Source organism: Charadrius vociferus, unplaced genomic scaffold, assembly GCF_000708025.1.
Source record: "Charadrius vociferus isolate BGI_N301 unplaced genomic scaffold, ASM70802v2 scaffold549, whole genome shotgun sequence".
NCBI classification, from domain to species: domain Eukaryota; kingdom Metazoa; phylum Chordata; class Aves; order Charadriiformes; family Charadriidae; genus Charadrius; species Charadrius vociferus.
The window spans coordinates 5,724,516-5,738,622 of NW_009650103.1; the positions used below are offsets into that span (position 1 = coordinate 5,724,516).

The 14,107-nt window shown below is 36.1% G+C and overlaps 1 protein-coding gene across 3 annotated transcripts in view; it reads left to right on the forward strand.

The window, feature by feature from the left end:
* The window catches only part of RALGPS1 (Ral GEF with PH domain and SH3 binding motif 1), a 97,409-nt gene that overhangs the window by 6,000 nt on the left and 77,302 nt on the right, over positions 1-14,107 (forward strand). For all 3 annotated transcript variants that reach the window (XM_009892296.1, XM_009892297.1, XM_009892298.1), the window contains exons 3-7: positions 564-614; positions 4,268-4,351; positions 4,844-4,933; positions 7,336-7,428; positions 9,312-9,438. In XM_009892296.1, the coding sequence (XP_009890598.1) occupies positions 564-614; positions 4,268-4,351; positions 4,844-4,933; positions 7,336-7,428; positions 9,312-9,438 (445 nt within the window). The remainder of the gene's footprint in view (positions 1-563; positions 615-4,267; positions 4,352-4,843; positions 4,934-7,335; positions 7,429-9,311; positions 9,439-14,107) is intronic.

Sequence of the window (14,107 nt, forward strand, 5' to 3'; positions counted from 1 at the left end):
TTCAAATGTTTTTTAAATGTTTTTTTTTTTTTTTTTTTTTTTTAAAAAAAAGCTGCTTTGAAGCAGCATTACAATGTCTTATCAGGACATACTTATCAGTGACTGAAAATCTGTGTGTGACCCCTTTAAACCATATTCCAGTCACAATTAATTAACACACCATAATGCTTTATTGCCTTTAAACCCAGTGAATGTAAAATGTGCACTCGTCTCAGTGTGAAAAGCAAATAATTCTTCCTGCCACTTCTGTTCTGTCAATAAAGGGTCAAACAGTAAGACTCTGAAACACGGGTTTTTCCTCTTAGACTGCTGCAGATATTGAAAAACGTCCCTTGGTTACAGCCAGAAATGTAAGAGAATATAATGCCGTGTCACCCCTGAGGGTGGTGGAGCTCCTGATCCTGGAGTGCCAGCCTGGGCAGCGCAGCCCCCATTCGGGACTGGCCAGGGCTGGTCTGTGGAGAAATGGTGATTGTGTGGTCTGTAGTTACTAAAGGACAGGTGTAAATACACGATTGTTAGCTCTTCGTGTTATATTATTTAAAATTTTATCTATATTGCAGAGCCAGATTACATTGATGGATATGCCAGTATTTAAAGCTATACAGCCTGAGGTAGGTTTTTTTTTTAAACTATCCATTTACATCATTGGAATTCAGTGCCTGAGGAAATGTAATTATTTGAATAATGCTTTTTCATTCAAAACTGCTCAACTTCTTGCACTGCATTAATATTCTTCTAGGCTTATTCCTTACTAGCACTGTGAATCTGTAACCCAGCCTGATTTACTTTGATCTGTGACCTGTTGCCAAAAGAGATGACTCTGCTTTTCTGGAAGTCTTCCTGTCCTGCTTTGTGTTGAGTGTTTCTTCAGGATAAATTTATCACATGTCAAACTTCTCTACTCTCCCTTCTGCTCAGAGTTTGACATGTCTTTAGTCATAACCTGTATTTTAGGCTGCGTGAGCCGCTTGGTAAACTTTTTAATTTGTACTATCATGTTTAAGGTTCAGTTCTGAGGAAATAAATAAGCCCAAACCCTTAAAAGTTAAGATAGTAGTGTCCGTTAATGTTTTAAACTTTTAAGAAAGACACAGAAAAAAACTTGAAGCCTGTTGAGAAAAAGCAATCAAAGTTAAAGTAGACATTTGAAAATCAGAAATAAGAACTTCAAAAATAGATCATGAAGGTAGTTATTAGAATATGTTAAACTTACATAAAAGTGATGTGTTATCTCAGCATTTTGATGAAATAAATTTATTTTCTGCAAAAGGTACAAGAATTGTGTGTTTCCAGCTTCAAGTTCTTTAATATAAGACCATGTCCATAGATCCATTGTGGTTTATCGTCGTCTTGTGCCTAGGTGGAATACGATTAACACATAAAGGGGAAAAAAAGCCCTGTAATATTAGTGGAACTGAATTTTTAACAACATGAGAAAAGGCAGTCCAGTTTAGAAGGTTCTTAGTAGAAGCTCAATTCACCCAGTTTGGTCACTAACAAAACAATTTTGTTGTACATTACAGTGGTTCAGAGAGAATAGCAGCTTTCTATTTTGAGGAAGCATAGGAAGGAAAATAAGAATTCATCTATTCGGTGTCTGGACTTCCTATCAGATAAATTAATTTTATTTCAAGAACACCAAGACAGTTTTGTAGCAGAAAACACTTTTCACGCTTCTTGAAATTGCATGTCTTCTCTAGGCAGTCGGGGAGTCTTTTCTTTACTGTGGGGAAAAAAATGGCAAATGAACAATGCAGTAATGAATTTTGTGTTTGGGGGAAGAGTGTTATACTGTTTTTTTTCTTCAGGTTTTAGTCTTTAACTTGACCGTATGCATGGATGGAAAGACTTAAGACTTGGCAGCCAGAACTGTAAAATCTTATCTCAAACACACAAACATCCTTTAAACCTAGTACTTGGCTGAGGCTTTTCTCTGCTTTTCAATTGAGCTGTTACTAAAAAACACATCTGCATGTTACTTTGCAAGAGTTCAGTAAGAGGATGTCTCATTGACAATTCTGATTAACAGTTCTTTGTAACTATGCTAAAGTTACATAGAAATCTAGAACGTTATTTAGTTGTTTGGGTTTTGGTTTTTTTTTTCCAAAGTCCTGGAAATTGTAATCTCCACAAATGTCAGGGTTTTCTTGCACACTTGATTGGAAAGTTTCTTATGACAGTGCATTGAGGAAATTGCCTGCATCCTTCCATAACAAAAGATGAATTGTAGTCCTAGAACACAGTATTTTACCAGTATAAAAAAAAAAAAAATCAGCAGGGGCATGTTGCTTACTCTTATCAACCTTCCTGTTCAGTCCGAATTTTAAACCTAGTCAAATGATTTTTACCACGCACAGGATTTTCCATTGTTGCTTGCTAGCCCTCTGGCAACTGCTTAATATCCTTAGGTTACTGACCTCTTCCACTTCCGTGACAAATGTAAATTTTGCTGTCCCTAGTAGAATGGCTGAGATTTTTCCACATAAACATGTAATTTCCAGACCCTTGAGACGTGCACCCTTCACGTGGAGAATCAGTGTCTTGACAGATGGCATTTTTATCTGCAGAAGGCTGAAATACTGGAAGATGGGAGTACAAAATATGTTTGGAACTGGAAATGCTTTTCCTGGTGCGCACACTGGAACACAGAGACCTCTGCATCTCAAGAGCGTGTTCTGTTTATCAGAATGTACAAAGTGCTTTTCAGAGGCAGAGTTCTCCTTGGCTGACTCTCTGCCTTTTCATGTGAAGGCGTCTAAAGTTAATAGCGTACATTTGGAAAGTTGAATGGCATTTTGATTGAAACTGAAGTTTGTGGTTCTAAAAACAGAAGAATGATTTAGAACTGGTGTTATGGAGAACTCATTTCCAGTATGTATGTATCTACCACTTGTCAGATCTGAATATAAAGACCGTAAAGATATGTGGTAACTTGAATCTGTAGTTAGAAAGGGACAGGCTGTCTAAGTATATTGGGAACCGCCCGAAATAACTATTGGAAAATGGACACTTTCTTTCTGGCTAAATCAAATTTGTAGCTATAATTTCAAATTTCTTTTGATGCATAATTTAATACAGTTTATTGAAGGAGAAAATCATTAATCTGCTTTTCAGCTCTTCTGTTTATTTTGTACTTTCTACAGGCATTTCTACTATTTATTTTGCAGTTTAGGTGAAAGGTTATTTTTTGCCTTAGAGCACTGGGATTTTATTATGCACTGAAATTGATTAGTTGTGGTTACGGGTATACTACAGAATTTGTGATATTTTTTTTTTCTTACTATTTTGAACTGGGTTGGCTTTGAAGGAGTTACTGTAATGAAAGAGCATTCAAAAAATTGTTTCATATACTGTGACTGAACTATGCAGCCTACTGGCAACTTTTTGTTTTATTAGCACCAAAGTACTGGTCTATATTTTTAAGTACATGCCATGCTTCAGTCAAGTCTGGCTCAACTCTTACAGCCTAAAAAACAGCCAAAAAAAAAAATCAAACCCCAAATAAAACAGAGTTCTAACCCCAACCTTCTGACCAGAAGACCAGATGTAAGACTGTTACCGTCCAGCCCTTTTCAAATGATAGATTCTCTCAGTCTGAGTGTCATGTACAGAGATTTCAGGTTTTTTAAAATGAGTTTGTAACTGCTGTAAAAAATAACTTTCCAGTTCCAAAATTTGTTCTTTAAATGCTTTAGATCTCACATTTTAATTAATTAAAAAAAAAAAAAATTGAATATGCTAAGCTGTGGTGTATTCATGGAAGTTTTACTAACTGTAATAATGAGGATGGCATTTGGGAATAATAGCTACGTTACCACCTCTAATTGCACGGCTGAATTTTGTACTCTTTAACTACTTCTAATATTGCTTATTGATATGTTTAACTTCAATTTTGAACCAGGTAAGATTATATAGTAGTCGTTACTCCTGTGTCTGCTGATTTTTCTCATATGAGCAAATGATGGACCAAAATAATCAATGCAGAATGAAACTTCAGAGATGTCAGTTGTGGCTGATTGCTTAGTCTCTCTGTATCTGAATATTAATAATGATGTCTATATCAGGAGAATATATGAGTCACATCATTTATGTACATCAGGAAAACACAGAAGTGTTTGGTTAGACTAGCTGTCATTGAATCGGTGCCTTGGATTGGTTTTAGCACTTACCTGACAGATGCTTCTGTCATGCATCAGTTTTTACGCTTTTTAAATGTTTTTAAACATTACTGATTTCTAAGGAGGTTTTTAAATGTGTTTCCTAGGAACTAGCCAGCTGTGGGTGGAATAAAAAAGAAAAACATATCCTCGCTCCAAATATTGTTGCCTTTACTAGGAGGTTTAACCAGGTAAATGATTTGGTTACTGTGATGAACAGGTACGGTTTGACGGTTATCTTCGAGTATAATGTTAAATAGAACTAGTCCTGTGAATTAGAATTTAAGAATATTTTTCTAAACAAAGATTAAGATTTTTAAATGGCAGTTCCTGTTCTCAGTTGTTTTGTCCACATTTTTTTGTTGTTCCTCTAGACCATTGGTTCTTAATAATTTTTGCTGATGTTGTCATGGTGCAATGTTAGCAATTATTTTCTTTATTTTTCTGTGTTTCACCTGCTCATTTAGTTATCTTTGTGTTGCCTCACTGCTCTACCTACCTATTATATCCAGTAGTAATACTTTTGGGTAATTTCAGCTATACAGATGAGAGTTCATGGGATCAGAACTCTCTTCTTTCCTTACTCTGTCTTATTCCTGGAGCATCACGAAAGCTTACGAATATTTCATCTAATAAAGTCCTTTTTTTGTAAATAAATTCAGTTATATGTGTTTACTTTGTAGGTCAGTTTTTGGGTTGTACGAGAAATATTAACAGCACAGACCTTAAAAATAAGGGCAGAAATATTGAGCCATTTTGTGAAAATAGCTAAAGTAAGTGCAAATTTCTTGTACTGTCATTCAAAATCTTATTTCCTTTTTATTTGTTTCTGCACTACTCCTATGAACCGTTGTTGGATTACAGAGGGTAATGTTCTTTTTTAGTGTATCTGCTATGTTGTACCGCATGAATAAGATAAAGGTATGACTTTTATTGTTTTTACTTGGTTAAATAAAACTACCCAGTTCCATGTGACTTGTCTGGTACCTTTGCCTAACAAGTTTAAAAGTGGTTTGTCTTGTTGATGGCCAGCTACGTGTTGCCAGCACTGAACATGGTGGTTGTCCTGCTTTGAGGTAAAACAGAATCAATTTTCTTTTCAGTAATTTTACTTTCCAGCTATTTTACTTTTTGTTTAAGCCTCTTCTAACTGACTGAAATTAACGGGACATTTTTCAGACAGTGTCCGCTTCTAGCAGATAAGGTCTGATGTTTATAGTCAATACCAAGGAATAGTATGCAAAGAGACTCCTGCTTATACTTACTGCTGTAACACCCAAGGCCAGCTAACTTTATGTGCCCCGTTGGAGGGTCAGAAGAGGAAAAGCGTAGAGGGGTCCCACCTGTGGGGAGGAGCAGACAGGACGAGCGACCCAAACCTGACCAACAGGGTATTCCATCCCATCTGCCTCATGCTCAGTATAAAAGCTGAGGGATCAAAGGGTCAGCCTCTTTCTTCAACCGCCGGTGTCCAAGGAGGACAGTCTGTTCCTCTGCCTTTGATCCCGATCCGTGCATTCCTGAATCCAGATCTGGAATCCAGTTCCCGTCCATTGCTGAGTGTAGTCTGGGACTTTGCCACTGCCTGCTGGTGACATGATTGTCATCCTAGGAGCTTGATCCGGTTTTGTATATATTGTGTATATTTCATTATTTTTCTTATTGATATTATCATAATTTCTTTTTATTATTAATATTTCACTGAGGTAGTTTTAGTTTTCTTTTCAGCTGATAATCTCTCCCTTATTTTCTCTCCCTTCACTTCTGGGAAGGGAGAGAAAGGTTAAAGAGAGCATCTGTCATTCATTTAGTGGCCAGACCAGCCCAAACCATGACAGTTGTAAACTGCTCTGGTTTTTGTTTCCCCTCATTCAAACTTACCTTTTATGAAAAGAAATGCCTTACTTCTAAAGCAGCTGTTGTGAGACTTGTATTCCTACTTGTAACATGTAGTTGCTGATTTAAAGTTCTACTGTTAAAGCTCAGTTATTTTAGTGAGTTTGAGCACTGCATTTTACAAGTCATTCTTAACACTTTTAAAAAATATATTTATTTGAAAAAATATTTTTCTGTCTCGCGACCTGTGTTCATTCTATTTTATATGACCCTGTGTGACACTTACTAATATTAGTAAGAAGACAGCACTTGGATCAAAGGCCCGAGTGCTAATCTTGCACTTGTGAAATTATGTGTGTGTAGGTAATTAGAATAATATTTTCCATGGAATAAAAGATAAATCTTTTTGGTATTGTGAATATTTCTGATCTATTTACTTAGCAGTTTTGTACTTATGCAGAAGAGAATGTATCTGAATAAGTTCCTGGCACAAATGTGTAGTCCAAGTTCAAGGACAATGGTCAACTTGGAGGTGCTAGATTGCTCTTAGAAGTAAGAGTTTGGGGTTTTTTCCCCCCTTGCAAAAAGGAGAACACTGCCCTCTTTTTTTCTTTTTTTTCCCCTTTCCTTCTCTTCCCTCAGTAAAATCCAGATCTCAAGTTCTCCTGAGCAATGAGTGAATCAGTCACTCAAGGGTGAATCCAGCCTCTTTTTAAGATTTACAAAGAAGCTACATGACAGCAGTTCTCATTTTTCTAAATTTCTGGAAGTATGTTGTAGGAAACTTTATCATCTAAGACAGCTTTATTCCAAAGTAGTATCTCTCTTTGAGATCAATGTGTTTGGAGTAATTGTCAGCAGAGTGAATTTGAAGTATGTTGAGTTGAGGAAAGTGTGTTCTGTAAAACAGGTTACAAAATAAAAAGTTGTATTAAATCTGAAAGGGTTATCAGCATCTTTGATGTTTTTGGCTTGATTAAATTTTTAATTTCCAAAATTATACTAATTTTTGCATCACTAATGCGTCAAATAATGTTTTCATATTTCCTGTTCCTGGAGGAACAGCCTTGGAAAATAACAAATTCAAATTAAATAGTTTGTATTCTCACAACTGAGATGTCTATTGTTTTGAGGGGTATATTTGGAAAATTTGCAACTTTTATAGTGATCTTAAGAATTTTGCACATTGACAGCATTGGATAATGTTGTCTGCAGTCATTGATGAAAACTTTTTATTTTCTTAATTAAAAAAATATTGTATTTTATTAATGCAGCTTTGAGATTGATTAATCCTGCTTCCCTTTTCGATGTCCTAAAAGTTATTATTCCCTTTTTTCAGAAGCTTTTAGAACTGAATAACCTTCATTCTCTTATGTCCGTGGTGTCAGCACTGCAAAGTGCGCCTATCTTCAGACTGACCAAAACCTGGGCTGTAAGTTATTCCTTGACCGTTGTCTTTTCTGTCTTGTTTGAATTGTGAGGTTTTCTGAGCTCCCCTGAATTGCCGAATTACATGCTCTGGAAGAAGATTCATTTATATTCTTGTTTCTGTGGTACCATCATAGCAGAAGTAGTGATCTGTTACATGTTTTGTGAAAGTAGATATTAAATGGCTGCATATTTTTAAACAATCTTTTTTCCTGTAAGAGTTTCCAGCTTTCCTGTCTGTTCTAGATGCCACTGATTATATGCTCAAGAGGACTTGAATTGTTAAGTAATCTTAGAAGACCCTCGTATAGGAAGTGTGTCAGTATCCTATTATTCAAGTCATTAATACATTGTGTAAAAGGAAAGGAAGAAAAAAAACCTATTACAAATACAGAGGCATTAGTTTTGTGATTATTGTGCAATGCGTTACAGTTTTCATTTATTTTAGAAATTGAAGGCATTGATAATTCTATTTTCAGGAATTCACTCTCTTGAGGGCAGAATTTGTCATTTAAATTTTGTGTAAATTTTCTATTTCTTTTAAGTGGAATACACAATTATAATGTAGTTCTGCTGTCTGTAATCTTTAAATATACAAAAGATTAGATAATTCTCATTAAATTAGTATTCCACCCAACATGGATCACATTAACTGTTCAGAACTGATAAATAAACATGGCTGTACTTAACTTTCACCTAATTTTATTATGTCTTTAAAATGCCTGTAACTTTTTTTATGGTTTGATTGCTCAGAATTAGGCTATAGTCTAATAAAGGTGTAAGTGCCTGCTGTTTTGAGCAGCTTGACCAAGTTGGAACTGAAATAGGGAAAATAATCACTCTTTGTAGGCACAGTAGTTCAGAAGTACAATACAGTGCAGAGTTAGGGCCTGAAGGGATTCTGTGCAAAATTGTTCTAAAATCTTTTCGCTCTTGCACCTTTTACGTTACTCTCTATTCCGCACTGTTACTTAACTGTGATGTGGTGCGCACTGTTGCTGAGTTGCAAAGGGCCTCAGGGCTCCCATTGGCTTAGTGATGACTCCTCTCAAGCCCTTCCTCTTCTGAGCAAGACGGAATGAAGCCGTTAACTCATGCATATCCGTTGCAGTATTTTTTGTAACAACGGGCGGACTCACGGTTCTCTAGCAACAGAACAGCGAGGCTTATGAGCTCTGCAGTGCAAGAGTTGGAATTTTACAGAGGAAGAGGTGTATTAAGAAACATTCTATGGAACGGCTGTCTGTTGTCAGAAAGTACAACTGCAAAAGCCAGTGTACAGTGCTGTAATCCACTCCCTCTGATTTAATTAGCTTTTAAAATCTCAAAAATATTGCTGGCGTTTCCAGAACCAGCTGAAATATGGAATGTATTTTTATAGCTACAGTTATGTATTTTGTGTTTACCTTTCAATCTGTCCCTACAGGATCTTTTACGTTGCTAAATATTTGTTTGATTTTTCTCTATTAAGTCCAGAAGTAGAAAACAGACAAGTTTCATAGTGATTTAGAGTCCTTATGCTTTTTTCCAAAAAGTTTTGTCATACTTTTAATAATGCACCGTTGAAATGGCACAATTTGCATTTATTTAGAGCATTTTCCATTGCTATTTCTACTTTCAAATTCAAAAGGATTTTTAGCAATTCTGATAAACTATGAAAATGTTGGTGACTGTATAATAACATTTTTTCCTCTAAAAATTTAATATTGCTGAGGTTATTCAAAACTCTGAGGTAGTGATATGTGGATTCTTGATAAACTATTCAGAAACAATAATCATACTTGTTCATAGCTTAGACATATGAAGTTACTTTTTTTTCTTTCTTAACAGGCAGCACATTTACAAATATTAAAATTTTATTATCTCCTTCATTTTTTTTCTATATAGCTTTTGAATCGCAAAGACAAGACCACCTTTGAGAAGTTAGACTATTTACTGTCGAAGGAAGATAATTATAAAAGGACACGAGAGTACATCAGAAGCTTAAAAATGGTTCCTACTATTCCATATTTAGGTGAGTGTGAATAATTACCTTATTTATCTGTAGCTCATTTTGACTGGCAAGCACTAATGTAGCTTGTTGTGCACCTGAAGAACACTATATAGACGGTAGGATTCACTTCATTTTGTATTTAGAAAAATCAGATCTGGTGGAGATGTTTAAGCTGTACACTGTCTAGGATCTCTGACGTGTAGAAGTTTTGTGCATTACTGACATCTTTAACTACAAGTATGTCTTCGTTTACTGTCCTTTTCACGTCTTCAGAATTTATAAGAGCACTGGGTTTCAGAAGTGTCTTTGAGTACAGCATGATTTGAGACCCTGTTGTCGTAGCTTTCAGTTTTGCTGGACTGTTTTCAGATACCTCACAACTTGGTATCTCTAAGCTGTAGTTGTTGTTTTGTGTCAGTTTCTTGTAAGTGCTTTGAAAAGAGATACAAACTGAACAGTCAGTTCAGGTGATTGACTTGTCCTTTCAGTATTCCCTTGCATTACTCATGTAGATGCACTATATCGCTATTTCCCCAACAGCTCTTTTAATTCACAGTTCCTGCCCATTACTGAACTGTGCTAGCATTCCTGAGGAACACTGCAAAAAACATTCCTGTTAAACAAGGCCATTCAGACACTGGAATGTCTTTCTAGTCATGTGTTTTTGAAAAGAAAAAGTTAATCTAAGAAGTATTTAACCATGTCTTCTGTAAGCAGTATAATAGAAAAAATAAGATAATTTATTGTAATTATTTTCTAGTGCTCAAGAAAAGACAAATGCTGTGCTTTTTCTGTAGTAGTCCACGTATGCAAAGCATGGTCCTGGGGAAGTAATTGTTTTCAATGTTCTGTAAATATGACTTCCAGAAAAAATATATTTTAAAAAAATCTAAGTCTGAAATTTCCATCACAGATATTCAGCACAAGTCACTAACATTTGAAAAAGTTATAAGCAATAGAGTACACCATAAAGAAGTGTCTTAAACATTTTAAAGTATTGGTATAATCACAAACTCCACTTCTAATGCAGCTTTTTTCCTCTTCTGACATCATCTGCCTTGTGCTTCAGCCACATGAACTCCACAAAATCAAATGTGAAATACACCTTTGCCGAAAGTACTAGGAATAGCTGTTAATGATCTACAATTACAGCCACACATATGAGAAGAAAATTTTAAGTGTTCTAGTAATGATATATACAAGTTCTTGGAGAACCGTGTTGTATTCCTGGAACGCTTCTCGTCGTTGTGATATGTGATACTTCTTACTCAGCGTAAGCCAACCTGACACAATCACAGAATTTCGAAAAGATATATGAGGAAAACTCTTTACATTTTGCATAGGCTTTTTAGCACCTCAAACTTTTTTGCAGTCTGAAAGTATTCAGGGGACTACAAAAAAATCCCCTTTCATTGGATGTGTAAGCCCTCAAACCAATCAGTAGCTTAATCTAGTTTGCAGTAGGTTTTTGAGAATCTTCATCCCTTTGGCTTTTTCACTGTTTATTCTGTTTATTTAGTGCATATTCTTTAGCAGAAATCTATGGCACATGGTATTGTGTTTATTTTAAGTGGTTTGAAGGTAGTTTTTTGTTTGGGCGTTTTGTGCGCAGCCCACCCCCTAAGAAAGGGGTATAGATCCATAAAGGTAAGATCCTTTCCAAATTGTCATTTGCAGAACTGCTTTTGTTCCTTACCAAGAGACTAACAGTCTCTAACAGAGAAGAAAAAGATGCACCAAGCTTTGTTCACAAATATGTTGTCATGGACAGCCTGATTTAAAAGCCGGAAATGCAGTTTATTAGGTTAATGTATAGAGGATATGAACAATTGCTGGCAGTGTTTTACTTACTGTATTTCTATCTGTGAAGTGGAAGACTGGCATAAATTCAGGACTAAAATTTTCATGCATTTTATATACTATTTGTATACAGCTGTCCTGCCCGTTAGTCTATTAAGCTGTCTTCATTCTTCTTTGAAGAAATGAACTTTGAGTTTGGTTTGATTTGTTGAGGTTAAAATCATAAAATGCTATATCTTTTCTGCTAATCTTCTCCTTAAGGTTGTTTACGTAAATCCAAAAAGGCTGTGTCCACATGACACCAGGGCTTACCTCCATTTACTTCAAGCATGTTCAAAATTGTCATCTGGACAGACTTCCCATGTCAGGCAACCTCATTGCATTAAGCCTTTCTGTGTGACAGCAGTTTTGCTAGTGGTTACAGTTGATGGTTGCTTTTGTATTGATTTTGTTTGTGCTACTTTTTGTCTGGGTTTTTTGGCTGAAAAATAGAAGTCTTGGTGTCTTTAATGACCACTGAAAGCAGAATTTTTTTCTTCCCTGTGGGGCTTTCTCATTACATGTGCATAAGACATACCTTATTCTTTATCTGCATCTGTAATAAACAATGTGTAAGTCTGGAGAGCATCTATCTGGACGCTTGAGGGGAAATAAGGTCGGGGTTTTTCTGATTATCCTTAAAGAATTTATATAGTGTTAGAGACTATATGTTCTGCATGGATGAGATACATGCCTGATAAGGATTGTCCCAGGTACCTCCAGCATCAGATGCTATGAGCATTCTAGTAGTCTCTTAGATGTAACTTGTTTTCTGTTTACGTTGTGCAGTTGGGGTACACCAACAAGGCCTGTAAGGTTCTTATCCTTGGATCCCTGAGGATTCCTGGACCCGGGTTAGGTGGTGCTGTGGCCTGAGGGGAGATTTTAGAAAGCTTTAATGGTAGTTGAGCTAGGTCTTAAGCCCCAGAGTTTATTACACAACATGAACACATGGTAGGAGAATTTTAAACACTTTTCCTGCAGAAAGTTTGAATGATTGCTTAAAATTTGTGCTAGGTCTACAAGAAATACGTAAGAATTAAAAAAAAAAAAAAAAAAAAATAATTCTGCTTTCTTGCAGTTTCAGAAACAGTTTTTGGTGATAGGCTTCACGTGTCTCATACTTACTACTATGTACTGAATTATAGAGAAAAAAATTTTTTTTTAAGACTTCGGTATATGGCCACAACAAAACCAGAATTCTGAACAAGAGACTGTGTCTTCACAGGCACATAAGTGTTTAACAGCCTACAGATAGTATCTAAGAGTAAGACACACATGTATTTCTGAAAACCTGCCTAAATGATCCTTTTACTCATACTTTTTCTTCTCAACCGTCCTGAAGCATTAGATTATCTATTAGATCAAGAAAATGTGCAAGTCATATTTAAAAGTAAGGCTTTCCACAAGGACAAAACATAAGGTTCTGTCATTGGTATAACTTGCAGATTTTGAAAAATCTGTCCAATTTGCATTATCAAGCAGACCTCTTAGAAAAATAAAAAACAGGAAAGGGTATCCATGAACACTTATTTTGTACATAAGAGAAGAGGTGTACGTACTTTGGAAATGAGTATTTCTCTCAGGTGCTAAATAAATATATGTATAGTTCAATTTGACGATGTATTAAAAAGGGACACCTACAGTGAAAATGCTGTCCAGTGTTGATAGTCTCCTCTTCTTTTGACATGTGTACAAAGTAGCCATTTGATGAACTGGTTTTTTGTCAGTATTTCACCTGGGAATATTTCTGCATACAGGTGGTTGTTCGTGAATGTAGTCATAGAATCATAGAATCATTTGGGTTGGAAAAAACCTTTAAGGTCATCAAGTCCAACTGTTAACCCAGGACTGCCAAGTCCACCACTAACCATGTACATCAGCACCACATCTACATGTCTTTTAAATACCCCCAGGGTTGGTGACTCACCCAGTCCCCTGGGCAGCCTGTTCCAATGCCTGATAACCCTTTTGGTGCAGAAATTTTTTCTAATATCCAATCTAAACCTCGAAGTGGTTTTGAGACTTTGTGTGCACTCTCTGGCTTGCTTGGTCTCCACAGGCAGCACCAGACCTACTATCCTGTCAGAGTGGGGCATTTGTGACGTTAAGGTTTACCAGTGGGAAGATGGAGGTTTGGTTTGTGTCAAATCCTTCACTTTGCTACTAAGATGGTAAACAAAGAACTCTAGACGTAGCAAAATCTTTTCAAATAGGACACCCAAAAGAGCATCCACAGATTACATACACTTGCTGCACTGCATTTTTCTTTTATCATGGAAGTTCTGATTCAGATTAAATCTGAATTTGGGGAAAAAAAGATCAGAATTCAGAAAAGATTAAAAACAAAGGCAGAAGAGCTTAGGACGTTTTTGGTTTATTTTGTGAAAAAACGACATTACATATTCATATAACAGACTATTTTCTGGCTTTATTAGTAATTTAGGATGATGCTACACTGGAGCTAAAAAGGGGAAATGTTTTTAAATCACTGAACCTGGATAACTAGAGCATATTCTGCATAGGCTTCCTGGGCCAGAATCGGTGTCTCTGTATCAGTGACCCTCAATGCATTCCTCTTCTGTGAACTCGCGCACTCTCTCTTTAAGCACTGTAAACTCCGTGTGTCCACAGCACCCAGCTGGGAAGGATTTCCTCAGCTCTGTCCAGTACCACATTCTTTTGCTGGATTTGAACATGGTATTTTCTATCTTCACTAGATAAACCCTACCTTGTTCTTTACACAACTTCTTGAGGCTACTTCTGACATTATGGAGTTCGGTCATTATCTCTGTTATCTTCACACGAAATCTTCAGTTATCTGTCTTTCAAAAGGAAGAGTCCGTGGATT